Consider the following 15,585-nt stretch of genomic DNA (forward strand, 5'->3'; position numbering starts at 1 on the left):
AGATCTTTCACAGTAAAATATTTTACTTTCAACCTCTTAGTGAGGATGATGACAAAAGAAGATCATAAAGATAGTCACAATCAATTCAATTTATAAGAAGAGTATTAAATATAAACCAATAACCCAATCCTCTTTTGATTCATATGAAATATAATCTTTTCTCATTTACAATATCAATATGAGATTCATTATAAATATATTTTAAAACCGTGGATTAATCATAACAAGATATTAATATATTAACTCTTCTAGAGCGACTAATTTTGTATTACCAAATATTAGAATAATATTGGTTTATATTTTCTTTTACGCTCATTTCAGAGAATGCAATAGATTTACCATGACAAACTTATAAACATCCCAAAAATTCTTTATTTCTTAATCACCATCGCAAACATGCATGATTTTAAATCAAAATCTATCTATTTATGTTGTTATGATTAGTATCCAATTATAATAAACATGATATAATAAATAAATCATAGTAAAATATAGCTAAGATTCTTTAACATCATCGTTATCACCTTGGCTATTATCATGAGCACTATTACAAGTAGTAAAAAATTTTGTTTCCGTAATAACATTTATAATCTAATAGTAAAAAATCATTTAATAAACAAAACTAAAATTTTCGTGTACGATGCTTGAAAGTTTTTCGATATACATTGTACCAAATTTAAATACCACATATATGTTATAAAATCTTATGATGCTCTAATAAAATATTTATAAATTTAATTTAAAAGATATAATATAATCATTCAACAATAACAAATTAATGAGTTAATTAGATCCTATTGAATTTCCTTTTTCCCTCTAAAGCATATTTAATAACAATAATTTAATTATCAAAACATTTTAATCATCCAAATATCATACATACTATAATTTAATAAAAGAATCTTAAAGTAATAATATTTTTTCATAAAATAATTTTACAAAAAACCAATCAACAAAGGAGAAAAACATACCATATAAGGATTATATAAATTTCTTTGCGTAAAAGGGCATAAAAAATTTAGAGATTTATGTGTACCTGAGTGGTTAAAAGTTCTAATGATTACCCATAGTGCGCAAGTCTCAATTGAAATAGCAACAGCTCTAGGAGGCAATCGACAACAGTAAATTTTGGGGTATTTTGTGACTTATAGAGAAAAACAATTAAAAGAGAATCGTGCTGATAACATGTTATAAAATAGGAGAGCAAAAGAGAGAATATATTTTATTGATCAATCGGAATATTTACAAAACTTTTTCAAACTCTCTATTTATAGGCATAAGAAGTTTAAATGAAGTAGAGATCTAATTCTAATCACTATTAGAATTTAAAATACACCAAAACTTATCTTGATTTTGATGAACATCCACTTAATAAGATATTCATAACAAAAGATTTTTTTAATAATTTTCAATTTTTTAAAATTTGTAAACTTTTTTAAAAATTTAAAAAATTTTGTATTTATTTTTAACTTTTATAGAAATTTGAAAAAATGTATTTTTTATTTTTTAATCTTTTTTTCTCATTTTGAAGAGCCTTTTTCATATTTTTTGAATTATAATTTTATTTATAATTATCCGAATATTTTAAAAAATAATTTTTTATAATTTTAAAATTATTTACTAATGTGATTTATGAGACAAAATAATACCAGATAAATAATAGAATGCAAAAGACCAATTTGCTTCAACGGAAAAAGTAAGAGCCAAATTGAAATAAATGTATAATGACGGATAATTAAATTTGTTATTATGAATTACATGTATAATATTAAAATAAATATTTAACAACATAAGTTTAATAGAGGGATTATTTTGCATCTCAATCTAACGTAAAATGATTAGTTTGCCTATTTTTGCAATAAAGGGACCAAAATGTAATCTAAGTTATAGTATGGAGATTGTTATGATACTTTTACCATAGATTTATATGAACAGGAAAGAATATGTTCCTTTCAATAAAATGCATAATGACTTATTTGACCTTCAATTTTACAAAAAAATTATTTTAGCTTTTTTTGTCTCTTTTAACTCTTGAACTTATATTTTTTATTATCAAATCACCCCAAAATGAATAGAAAAATTAATATTTGTTAACTTTGTTGATACATGGATGACATACTAACATTTAATTAATTTTTAAAATTAAAAAATATTTTTAAATCATTTAAATAATTTTTTAATTTTAAAAAGTTAATTAAATATCTTACACGTGATTTACATGCATCTCACATCAACTAAATTAGAAAAATGTTTGCCATGAGACACAATTTTAAAGACTAAAAAAAGTAGAAAATTGAAAGAAGGGCTACAATGACTTTTTTGAAAAGTTGGAGGGCAAATAAATCATTATGCGAAAAAAAATGTTCCTTTTGCCTAGTGGCCTCTGCTTCTTTCAATCCTTGATCCTGTGATTGATAGAAGAAGAAAGCAAAGCAAAGTCATAACAGAAACACAAAGGCACAGAAAAAAGAAGACCCAGAAATTTTAATCTCTTACTGTATCAGATTCAGAGTTGGGCTCTCAAAGAAAGGGATTTTGGAAGGTCTAGGAGCTTTGGGAGCCAATATATGTTATCTCGTTATCTGGACGTTTGAACCACACCTCTTTCTTCTACCTTCAATAATAACTTTCTTTTCTTTTTAGTCTTCTGTGATACTGTTTCTTTGATCGATTCTTTTTTATCTTAGGCAAAAAAACCCATTAAAATGACTTGGAATTGAGATACTAAGCCTGTTCCTTTGGAATTTTGACTCTATTTTTCCTTATTTTGACCTTTTCTCTCTTCCAACCAAACGAAAGTCTGCATCTGTTGTCTTATTTCTCTTAGTAATTCGAGTCTAATTCTTGGATCCTTCCCTTGATTGATTCTTTGGGGTATATTATTATTACTCTGCCTCAAACAAAAGGGTCTTTTTTTTTTTTTTTTGATTCTTTGTTCTCAATTTCACAAAACAGATCTCTTTCTTTCAAAATCTCCATGCTTGCAGAGAAGAAGAACAGGCCCCTGGGGACAACATTCACAGAGAAATAGGTGAAATTTGCTTAAGGTAATTAAAAGCGTTGTCCGTTTTGCTATTGTAATGTCTGGGGCAGCAGGGCAGGGTGTGGAGCATGTAGGCTTGCCTAAAATGGAGGCAAAATCCAAACCCGGATGTTGCAACCCGGTCAAAAAACCGGGACCCGTCTCAATGGATCATGTTCTTTTAGCATTACAAGAGACTAAGGAAGAAAGGGATTTAAGGATTCGAAGTTTGTTCAATTTTTTTGATGCAGCTAATGTGGGATTCTTGGATTATGCTCAGATTGAAAAAGGTCTCTCAGCTTTGCAGATTCCGGCTGAGTATAAGTATGCCAACGATCTGTTGAGAGTTTGTGATGCTAACAGAGACGGGCGTGTGGATTATCAAGAGTTTAAGAGGTATATGGATGATAAGGAGCTTGAACTTTATAGGATTTTTCAAGCTATTGATGTGGAACATAATGGGTGCATTTTGCCTGAGGAGCTCTGGGATGCCCTTGTTAAGGCTGGTATGCTATGTTCCCTTTATTATTATTTTATAATAATTGCGGGTTCTTGTTTTCTTTAGCCTTTTTCTCTTACCTTGACATGTTTGACCGGTTTGTTGAGTTGGTTTCATTGTTTGGGGTTGATAGTGAAATCATACAGTTTGAACTACTCATGGTTATTTGCTTATAAATGGTGAAGTTGTGATCTTATTAATGTCCCTTTCATAGCAGTTGCAACAATTGGCTTTCTGCAGTTTGTAATTCTGTATGTGTTTGCCAGAGAATTTGTTTTCTTTGTATAAAATCTTTTAATAATTTACCAATTGTCTTACTTTTCTTGGAGACTAGTTGAAGTGATTAACACAACTATAAACAGCTGCTGTGCTCAATGATGGGTGACCGTAAAGCAGATATATATTGTTGGTGGCAGATTGCTTTCAGTTTATGATATCCTGGTGCTTAAATCCAGTTGAAACACATGTATAACTTTTTCCTTTTATTTAGATATAATATTGAGATTTTGGTGTTGGTGCCTAGATAATAAGCTTGAGGGACAGTCTTTGGGCCAAAGAAATGCTGTTTATCTTAGTTAAATTTTTGTGAAATAATTAATGCCAAGTGGATTGGGTCATACATTTACCCGGTGTGACATAATTCATTTAATACTTCATGCACGTTCTCTCAAAACTTATCTATGATGGAAGTTTAATTGAATGCCTTACGCTTGCTGTCAGATGTCATTGTGTTTTAACAGCTTTCTCATTTGCACATTAGAGTGGCCAATGGAAGTAAAGAAAGATAAACCTCGACCTTGGAGATCATTGCAAAGTAACAAGAACTGAATTTTAATTGGTAATATAGACTTGTGGCTATGTTATGTGTATTCTCTAGTTCAAATTTCTAAAGCAATTTGGATTAGACTGTACTTGGGTGTTAGCAAGCTTCCGTAGGCAGTTGTGCAAAGCATTTTTTTGTATTGTCTCAAGGAAGATTCTGAGATGGTATAAAGCTTCACATGCAAGATTAGTTTTCTGTTGTGCGATTCTGTTGAACTTATCTTATTTCAGTTCTTAAACCGATGGCATTCGATGAGTTTTGATTCTGGCATTCTCTTGTTAAAAAATCTGTTCTTTTAGTTGCAGGCTTCTCCAAAACCAAAGTATTGGTGAGCAGAAATCTAAACCTTAGGTTCATTCTATTTTAAAGGAGTTGCTATTGAGTGTTTTCCTTTTGCTCTAAAATTTGTTGAGGTACCTCAATCAATCCTACGGTTAGGCTACAAAGGTGATATATGAGCTTTTTTGGCAGGTTTGCCACCATCTAAGGGAAGTATTTGTCTGGCTTAATATTTGAGACATGTCTTGTTGGTATATTCATGTGTCAGTTTGTTTGGCTTGATTGTAGAGACATTGTCTTCTTTTTCTAAAATATTTGCCAATTTGTTTTGCTGGATGTTTGAGACAGTTTCTTGGTTTTTATTTAAGCATCTATTGGTGTCCTTAATGAGAAAACATGTCACTGACTTGGACTTGTGCATATTATAGATGAATCTCATGCTCACTTTTTTGAATCATTATTTGGAATTTTCAGAGATTGGGAAACTGTAGATTTGCTTCTATGATACTCGACATAATGGGTACTTTGTAAGCTTCATGGAAGTGCTTCCATTTGAATTCATTGTATCCAATGAAAAAGATATGATGGTAGCTGTGCATTTCAACTTCTCTGATTTAGTTAGTATAAATATATGATAGTACCTGTGCATTTTGACTTCTCTGATTTAGTTAGTATAAATATATGATAGTACCCGTGCATCATGTGGAAGGCTGATAGTACCCACAGTTGCAGTTAAGCAGTTGTTTTCATCTTATTAGCCTGGCAGTTTGTATTTTGCAGGGATTCAAATTGATGATGAGGAGCTTGCTCGATTTGTAGAGCATGTCGATAAGGACAATAATGGAATCATAACATTTGAAGAATGGAGAGATTTCCTTCTACTCTATCCTCATGAAGCTACTATTGAGAACATCTATCATCATTGGGAAAGGGTTTGCCTTGTAGATATCGGAGAGCATGCTGTTATTCCTCAAGGCATCAGTAAACATGTTAAGAGAAGCAAATATTTCATTGCTGGAGGAATAGCAGGAGCAGCATCTCGCACTGCAACTGCTCCTCTCGATCGCTTGAAGGTGGTTTTGCAAGTGCAGACTACACGTGCTAGTATTCTGCCAGCTGTAAAGAAGATATGGAAGGAAGATGGTGTCTTAGGGTTTTTCCGAGGTAATGGATTAAATGTTGTGAAGGTAGCACCTGAAAGTGCTATCAAGTTCTATGCGTATGAAATGTTGAAGAATGTAATAGGGGACAGTATGGGGAACAAGAACGGTGATATAGGTGCCAGTGGGAGACTTATTGCTGGAGGTGTAGCTGGTGCAGTGGCACAATCCGCCATCTACCCAATGGATCTTGTAAAAACTCGGTTACAGACTTGTGCTTCTGAAGGTGGAAGGGCTCCAAATCTGGGGAAATTAACCAAGGATATTTGGGTTCAGGAGGGACCGAGAGCATTTTATAAAGGTCTTGTGCCATCTCTTCTTGGGATTATCCCCTATGCTGGCATTGATCTTGCTGTCTATGAGACCTTGAAAGATTTGTCGAGGACATATATTCTTCAAGATAGTGGTAGTTTTCTGTCTGCTTCTTTTTGGTTCCTTATGTTTCATTAACTTAGGAGCTTCTGGATTTCTTTCTTGCTTTTGTAGAACCCGGTCCTCTTGTGCAACTAGGTTGTGGAACAATTTCTGGAGCTTTAGGGGCAACATGCGTTTACCCTTTGCAGGTTATTAGAACAAGGTACGATCATAACATAATGTACTACTCCCTTGCTTTCTGGTATTTGTGTTCATCTGCACCATCATATACCGATTTTGGTATTTGTATTAACTTTTTTATTATATTTGCTTTTTGCTGGGATGTATTTTTTTTTTTGTTTTCCCAGACTGCAAGCTCAACGAACTACATCAGAAGCTGCGTACAAGGGAATGTCTGATGTGTTTTGGAGAACATTTCGGAATGAAGGTTGTAGAGGTTTCTACAAGGGCCTCTTTCCAAATCTTCTCAAAGTTGTACCAGCCGCAAGTATTACATATTTGGTGTACGAGGCTATGAAAAAGAGTCTAGAACTAGAGTAAGAGAAGTTTGATGGAGTTGTGTTTGGCAGAAGTGAAAGTAGAGGTAATGACGAATATATACCGATAATAAGATAATTAAACAAGAAGTAACACTGATTGTTTTGAGTTATATGATAGATGATGATTCCCCTTCAGATAATGGGGTGCATAGTTTTGTACTAAACAATTTTTTTCCCCAAGGCTTATCTAAACAAATGTTGAGAAACGGATTATGTGACATAATATGTCTGACTTCCAAGTTTATAGATATGAAAATGGTACTGTTTGTGGTGAAAATGCTTAGTAATGGTTCTTTGTCAAGGAGACAGTCGGGTATTATGCTGGTTTTCTTTCTGTTCTTTTTTAAATGAAAATTTCCATATAACGCGAAATAATAAGTCATATTTTTACGTTGCTCCAACATTTCATTCTTCTTTTAAGTGGTTGTATCCGATACATATATATAACACATTAGGACATGGTATGTAGGGGTTATGACTTTTCAAAGGTTTTGTGGAAATCCTGAACAAATTGAGCATACACCTCCACATCTTAGGGTATAATGATAAAGCTCATTGCATTTTTTAGGAGAAAATACAAGTTCAAACTTTAGAGATGATATTGTTGGGAGAGGCAGTTATAGCTCCTTAAAAGGACAAGTGTGGTACGATACAAAAAAATCATAAAGAACTTTAATATCAGTTACATCGTCATTTCGTATGGTGATCAAAAGCATTTTAATATGCCCAATAACGCCCCAAAAGTTTTTATTGTCATTAATGGTAATATTTCAAGAATGGAAATCATAAAATTTCTAAGAGAAAGAAATCAAAATAATTAAAAATATTTGTGGATTTAATTAAGTGCGAAAAAGAATATTGAAAGTGATAAGATATAATTTATTTGAGATATTAGATTTTATTTGGAAAGTAAGACTTTGACTATTTTTTCAATTTAGGAGGTTGAGTAATTTATAGAGAAATATTTTTGTTAATGAAAACATTAGTTGTATGATAATCATTGGATTAAACTTTAGATTTAATCTTTGCCATTAAAACTCATTAATTTATGCCTTTGGATTTAAAATATCATGTGCAATTTTGTCTATTTATTTTGAAAGGATTTGGACAATTTTAAGAGTGATTTCTAACCCCTAAGTTCTTGGGTAAACTATAAAAATAGTCATTTTTGTTTGTTTTAAATTATATTTTAGTCACTTATGTTTGAAATATTACGTTTTAGTCACTTACTTTATCGTTTTATTATAAAGTGGTCACTCTACGTTAAACTCCATTACCTCTCTAACGGTAGTCCAAATGAATTTTAAATGCCAACTTGGATGTCCAGCTACTAGGATAAAAATAGGTTTTTAATTAAATAAATTTAATTTGGATTGCCACGTAAGACATTCAAGTTGGCATTTAAAATTCATTTGAACTGTCACGTAGGACTGCTATCAGGGAGGTAACGAAGCTTAACGGTAGAGTGATCACTTCGTAACAAAACGATAATGTAAGTGATTACAACGTAACATTTCAAACATAAAAGACTAAAATGTAATATGAGACGAACAAAAGTGACTATTTTTATAGTTTACGCTTAAACTTCTGGCAACCACTGGATTTTATACATGGTTTTAAGAGATAGAAAATGGAGAGAAAAGTAGTGTCTTTTTTCACTTCATTTTGATCTCCCACTTGAAGCCTTCTTGAAAACCCATGAAAAATATTACATTCTACATTTTTCAAAGCTTAGAATCTATGGATTTAGAAAGTATGGCATGTTTTATTTTAGTAAAAAGCTAAGTCGAAAAGATGTAATGATTGTATGTAATTGAAAAAGGAAGAGGGGAGATTAGGGGGTGGTGGATAGAATATAGGCTCTTTTGAATTTCATATTACCATGGAATCTCTTTATTGAGTATTTTAGAAGTCACAATTTATGCAGTTCAATTAATTTCAAAATAAAATTATTAAGAAGTATGTAAATTAGACAAGAAAATGAAAATTACTATGAATTGTTATAATGTATGTGTGTATATATATATACTAATTATTAATTATTTTTAAAAATATATACCTTTTCACAGATAATATGAAAATTTTGTTTTAAATACTATATAAAATATGATTTAATGTATCACTTTTAAAAACTATAAGTATTGTAAAAATACTATATTGTATAATATAAAATTTTAAAATAATATGACTATTGTGTAAATTTCAAAATCATATAAATAATTTATAACTATCTATTTTTAATATAAAAATTTATATTGAAACATACTATGTTTTATATTCACTAATAGATTAATATTTTCTAACATTAATCTAATTATAGGTTTTTTTTATCATATCTATTCTTTTTTATAACTCTTCCTAAACCCTTAAATTGGAGGATAATGCGTTTCAGTATACTCGAATTCAAATCCTTCTACACTAGCAACAATGCCGATGCTAATCGAGCTAATAGTTAATCGTGATTAATATTATTTTTATGTTAATAAAATAAATTGCTTCAAAAGTAATTTCTAAAAATAAATATATTCAAAATTAAACTAAAGGAAGATATTTTTATTGAAATAAAAAATGTTACATTAAATAGATTTTCTTTAAACTATTTCGGTTCGTCTTTAATAATGATTATCGGTTAAATTATCAGAATAGTCACTTTTATTTCTCTCAAGTTACATTTTAGTCACTTATGTTTGAAATGTTACGTTTCGGTCACTTACGTTAATGTATTGTAATATTTTAGTTACTGAGCCGTTAATTATCATTAATGATGTAATGGTAAGCTGACGTGGCACGTTAAATCATCATTTCAAACAAAAATTTTAGGTTAAATTATACAATTGATCCCCATATTTTTTTCATTTTAAACAATTTTTTTCTTTTATGTTCTTTTAAATTTCCCTTTTTTTCTTTATTTTCTATTCTCTTCTGCTTCTCCCTCTATTTTCCTCTCTTCTCGATCTCTTTTAACGTAAAAGGAAAAAAATTAAATTGCTCAAAACGAAAAAATTATAAGGACCAATTGTATAATTTAACCTAAAATTTTTGTTTAAAATGATGATTTAATGTGCCACGTCAACTTACCGTTACACCGTCAATGAAAATTAACACTCGGTGACTAAAATGTAGCATTTCAAACATAAATGACTAAAATGTAACACAAGGAAAACAAAAGTGACTATTTTGACATTTACCCATGATTATATGGCCAATGAAAGGAGAGATAAAAAAAGAAACAAGAAAAGTGTAGTTGAATGACGTGTAGCCTCAGGAGGCTTCCATGATGCGAAACGTGTACACTTGAAAGAATGGATAAGTGTCTCTTCACTTTAGTTCAGTTCTCCTCTGTCCAGAACTCTCTACACTTCTCCATCCATCCTCCTCTCCTTTCTTATTATATAAACGAATAAATCCACCCTGAAAGTTATCTGTTGAAAAGGAGCTTACGATCAAACCATGGCATCTAGATCAATTGTAAGTTTTTATTTATTATTTTTACTTTCGATTTTCTCTTTTGGGTTGCATTAAAACTTGTTTCCTATGATAATTGCAGGGTTGTTTGAAGCAGTTGACGAATCCTTTGCGAGGAAAGGCGAGTTATGCGACCTCAACGCCACCGAAACTGAAATCCTACTCACCAACAGCCGATTTTGGCTACTCTAAAGATGCTAAGCCGCCAAAGAAAGTGAGGGGCGATATGGTGCCGGTGTACGTAGCAATCGGCATGATAGCGCTGTCAACCTCACTGGGCCTTCACACAGTGGTGCAACAGCTGAAGAACTCGCCGCATGTGCGAGTTGACAAGAAGAGAAGAGAGAGTTTACCAGAGGTGGAGGAGCCTGATCGAGTGCTGGATGAAACAGACAGGTTCATCAAGCAGTCGTTTTTCAGGAAAGTTGCCCATATTCAGAAAGATGACGATCACTTCGCCATTGATGATCCAACACGGGCTGACGTGTTTGCTGTCACTCCTACCTCGAGGGCTGAAACTCTGAGATCAGTTGGTGTTCTTGATGGCTAATGTTATATTTAATTTCCAGGCTTTTCTGGGGGAACGTTCTAGATATCTCCCTATGGCTCATCATCGAATGTTGTAAATATACAGTAAAATAATGGGGTTTCAATAGTTGGTTTGTTGCTTTACTTTGATGCGATGCCGTGTCGAATGGAATGTTGAAAAAATGGATTGAGATGGCCAAGAAAGTATTGATTAATCATAGCCATCCAACATTTCCTTAACCCGAGATACAGGCAACGGATTGTTCTATTTTCACGTGGAGAAATCCCCTGCCCCCGCCCATCATCACACATTTTATTATTAACAATTTACAATGCATTATTTATCATAATATTATTATCAGTTTTAATAATTTTAAATCGTCAATTTATGACATAATTCAATTAATATTATTATGACTTCAAAATTATTTTTTAATTTTAAAATTAAATAAATTAATTATTTTAAGGAAGAATAAAATTAAATAAATTAATTATTTTAAGGAATAATTTCGATAGTTATTGAGCATAATTAATAATTTGAATTTTACATAAATATTTACATGAATAATATATTGAAATATACTAATACGTCTAGAATTTTTATTCTACTTCTTTAAAGAGGATAATGCATTTCGTATTTTTTTTTATATTTGTAATAATATCGTGTCAATCGAGTTAAGACTCGTTAATACTTAAAAGAAAATTTTACATCAATTGATAATGTACTGACAAGCATGAAAGTATCATTAGTTTTCCTCTTCCCATATTTATTTTTGTATATATAAATTTCATTAGTATAAATTTTGTTTAATTAAAATTACATTTGGAGCAAATCCTAATACATTTGTGTACAAACCTCCTTTTATCTTATTTTTATTTGTATTTACTTAAGTTGTACCATTTTTTAGTTAAGGGTTCTTCCCATCCCTAAACCCAAAATTTACTTAACCATACAATGGTTGATACAAAGAAAAATATGTAAGATTAATATATACAATATCATTTACAAGAATAATTTCACAGTATACATCTTGAGCTTAATGGTTGTGATGGAGACATTTATTATGGTTGTGCCTGACGTTTCTACAAAGGCCATATCTTTTTGGTTCGTCTGTTTCTCTCAAATCCATCTCATTTCGAATTCGACTTGACTGCAGTCGACCTTGCAGCTAGCATCACAATCCCAAATTCGGTAGCAAAACAAACGTAGGAGTAGGCAAAATATCCTAATATACCTCATTCCTCATTCGAGGAACTCATGTCTCCAAACATTGAAGATTTGATCAAGTTTGTACACATCATCCACGTATTTCATATAGTCGGCACAAGAAAGGGCATATGCCGCAATCGCATGAGCACACGAAAATCGGAGTGCTTGAAACCTTCTGCAATCGCACTACCTTTGCTTAAGGTTGACCCCATACAATGTATTTGGAAAAGTTGTACAGTGCCTTGTAAATTCATACACGTGGAAAGTTTCAAATTCACGCGATATACATTTAGCCAACATCGAGCGTGCTTTTCTACGATTGTCCTCCATGGCTTCTTGTAGTTCCTTACAGAAGATGTGACTTGCATTCACCAATGTTTGATATGTCTCTCCCATCGTCGCAAACAACTCACTCAATCACCAATAAGTCGAAGTGAACACAAATGTTATGGGCAAATGGCACATCCCTTTCACAACGAAATTCACGACATCCGCCAGATTGGTAGTCATATGCCCATATTGATACCCTTCAATGTATGACTAAGCCCAAGCCTAAAAGGGAATGTTATTGAGCCACTCCGTTGCTCTTAAATGTTTGGCTCCTAACTTCTCCAACCTTTGATGGAACCGATGTCTTTGGAACTTGTACCTTATCGAAAAAATTGGTCATTAAATATCTTCTATAGATATAATAATCAAGTATATACCCATGTTAACAACTTCTTTGCACTCATCCACATTGTGGAACTCTCTCATAAAATTGCAAGCAATGTGTTGGATGTAGTGTACGTGATAATCATTCGGTGGGCTCCACCATAGTCCCGCATTGCCATACTACAACTATGTTTCCTTTTCCACGATTAGACATCAAACATTCACTAGTTTGTTTAACTACATATAGGTGCAAGTTTCTTAAGAAAAATTCCCAAGACCCCATGTCTTCTTTCTCAATGATGGCAAATGCGATCGGCAAGATTCTCCGATCCTCGTCTTGCACAACCACAATCAACAATATCTAGATGTAGTTCCCATACATCCAAGTCCTGTTTACTTGCACCATGGGTTTGCAATATGGAAATGCTCGGACACAACTCTCAAATGTCCAGAACATCAGGTGAAATATCCTTTTACCTTCAACTATTTGACTGGATGAATCGAGTGCATTGGGAGTCTAAGTTTAACCACCATACCTAGAACGAACTCCCACAGCACAACTATTGATCTCTGCAGTTTGTTGTAGGAATTTCCCCAATCACCGTACAATTCCTTCACAGCCTTTAGCTTCGCTTTCTATGTATTTAGGTATGCGACGGAGTATCTGAATTAGGACTATATATCAGCTATTAGTATTGACACCGGAATTTTCGGATTCACTCTGACCAATAGGATTATGCATTTGAAAATAAACTTTGATTCCAATTTGCGATGATCCCACGTTAGCCGTGCAGTTGTGCATGTATGAGGACCCTTATATTTTCGAATTTCCCAAATTTGTTTCTTTTTCATCAGTGTTGCCCTAATCCTCCATTTGCATCTTTCATTACCTTTCTAGCACTCGCCAACATATTTTGTCGTCATAGAAATGACAACGTTGTAATCCACATTGAGTTTAAAGTTATGCTTCTTAATTACTCCTACAATGGCCTCCTTCGTCGGGAATTGTAAATCCATGCATAAATCTCTAGGATGCACTTTAGAACGCATCACGTGGGCCGGTAATATATAAGGATATTCGGGAAACTCTACGACATGCATTGTATTTAAGTCGATGTTAAACATATGAGCCGTAGGTTCATATGGTGAAAGAACCAAACTGAGACTGTTGGACTAAGCCCTAGTTTCAGCAGTATTCTGTTGGACGCCTTGGTCGGAATCAAAATCATCATCATCTTCTTCAACATTCGCTTCCTTCAACACATCGTCTTCGTACGGATCACTAGATTTAGAATTATTTCCATCATTGTATGTAACATCAACAGACACTTCTTTTGCATTTGGCTCAACAACATTTTCGTTAAGGTCTACTGTTGTATTTTGAGCACACCCATATATAAATGGTCATGCAGAGTCATACTATCCTCTAATGGGACATTTAGATTGAAATCCAACCAACAAATTAAAGATTGTCTCCATTGAGACTCTGATGGCACCTCTACGTACAACTACTGCAACTCATTTTGTTGACCGACGGGGTTGATGGAAATATTCACAATCTGTTTGGATGAGCTAGGATTCTCAACAATCGCATTCACCTCCTCCTCATCGTCCAATTCCACATATAATTTAGCCACATGATTTTTCAGATTTGTCATGAACTGCTATCATTATCTCTACATCTTCACCATCGAAAATCTGAAGGTAGCTAAATGTGACAAGATTTAATGATGTCAGAAATCTATAGAAGATCGTAGATATTGTCCTCTCACTAGGGTAAGTAAAACTCAATTTGATTCAAAAAAATAAAAAAATTCCGAATTTCGAGTTATTCAATCTTTTTGAGTCAACTCAAATAAGTAATTTGAGTTTTGAGTTCAAGTAGATTGATGTAAATATCCCTTTGGTTGTTGTCAATTTTGAAAATGAACAAATTAGTCACTCTCTCAACAAAAATTACAAAAAAAATTTAAAATAATTTTAAAATTCAAAATAATTATAAAAATTTTAATATATATTTTAAAAATTATAAATTTTTTAAAAATTAAAGAATATATAAAGAAAGTTAAAATTTTAAAATTTTGCAATATAATAAATTTAGGGACCTAAATAAGTTAATTAATAATTCAAGTTTATCATAGTACTAAAGTATTTTTTTTCTTATTTTACTTTGAATTTTTTTCAAATATATATTGTTTCAAATTTAAGTTCTTAACATGGAATTGGTTATACTGTACAAAATTCTAATTTAACCTATTTAATTTTTAATTTAACTTGAACAAGGCCACTCAATTCGACTCTACTTAATTTTATTTCACTCGATTTGATTCGAAAATTTTTAAATTGAGTTACGATGATAAAATAGGATTCTTCAACTTGATTAATTCAAAATTTTTCACCCGATTTGATTGAACGCTCACCCCTACCTCCTACAATATGCTTAAATTTTACTACTAATCTTCAATTTCAACCCTTCAAGATCAGCTTTTTGTTTCAATCTCGCACTAATATTATGCCTTGATTCGAATATAGCTCTGGTTTAGTGGGTTTCTCGAATTTGTTTGTTGTAATACACCAAAATTGCAAACTGGTTATCTGCAAAAGATACTAACTTATTAGTTTAAAAATCATCATATTCATATAATGAATTAAAAAAAAAAACAAATTTTCTTTACCTAAATCTCGAGGATTTTTGTATTGCAATAAATACTTCAAACTCCAACTTTTATCTACAAAACTAATTCACTTTTTTTTTTTTCCTATTCTAGGCGACAGAATCTGATCCATTTTGTCAAATTAGTCTATCAAATCTCGGGTTCAGTGGGCCTGAAACGCCCTCAAAATTGATCTGTTGGAATTGATTCCCCATTTCTAGTCTGATCGGGTTTGACCACGTCCCCTGTTTCATGATTTCCAACACTTAAAAAATCATTTTTTTTATAAAAATGACTCAAAACTTTTAATTATTTACGAAAATTATTCACTTTGAAAATTATATACGTAAATGACCTGTTTTGAACCGTAAACGTCG

At 31.9% G+C, this 15,585-nt stretch overlaps 2 protein-coding genes across 2 annotated transcripts; both read left to right on the top strand.

Annotated features, from left to right (window-relative positions):
* Nucleotides 1-2,351: 2,351 nt before the first annotated feature.
* LOC105788649 (calcium-dependent mitochondrial ATP-magnesium/phosphate carrier protein 2) lies at nt 2,352-6,974 on the top strand. The gene is made up of 4 exons (XM_012615614.2): nt 2,352-3,528; nt 5,404-6,189; nt 6,270-6,360; nt 6,506-6,974. The coding sequence occupies exons 1-4, from the start codon at nt 3,081-3,083 to the stop codon at nt 6,696-6,698; spliced, it is 1,518 nt and encodes a 505-aa protein (XP_012471068.1). The 5' UTR covers nt 2,352-3,080; the 3' UTR covers nt 6,699-6,974.
* A 3,030-nt stretch (nt 6,975-10,004) lies between these two features.
* Nucleotides 10,005-10,834, top strand: LOC105788650 (uncharacterized). Its single transcript, XM_012615615.2, has 2 exons — nt 10,005-10,165; nt 10,245-10,834. The coding sequence occupies exons 1-2, from the start codon at nt 10,148-10,150 to the stop codon at nt 10,710-10,712; spliced, it is 486 nt and encodes a 161-aa protein (XP_012471069.1). The 5' UTR covers nt 10,005-10,147; the 3' UTR covers nt 10,713-10,834.
* The last annotated feature ends 4,751 nt before the right edge of the window (nt 10,835-15,585 follow it).

This window comes from Gossypium raimondii, chromosome 2, assembly GCF_025698545.1.
Source record: "Gossypium raimondii isolate GPD5lz chromosome 2, ASM2569854v1, whole genome shotgun sequence".
Lineage (NCBI taxonomy): Eukaryota > Viridiplantae > Streptophyta > Magnoliopsida > Malvales > Malvaceae > Gossypium > Gossypium raimondii.

What these genes read in the sequence shown, in the direction of transcription:
- LOC105788649 (XM_012615614.2), top strand. Translation starts at nt 3,081, where the DNA reads ATGTCTGGGGCAGCAGGGCAGGGTGTGGAGCATGTAGGCTTGCCTAAA. An exon ending in GGATGCCCTTGTTAAGGCTG is followed by an intron (nt 3,529 to 5,403) that starts GTATGCTATGTT and finishes TGTATTTTGCAG; the next exon opens with GGATTCAAATTGATGATGAG. An exon ending in TTGCAGGTTATTAGAACAAG is followed by an intron (nt 6,361 to 6,505) that starts GTACGATCATAA and finishes TTGTTTTCCCAG; the next exon opens with ACTGCAAGCTCAACGAACTA.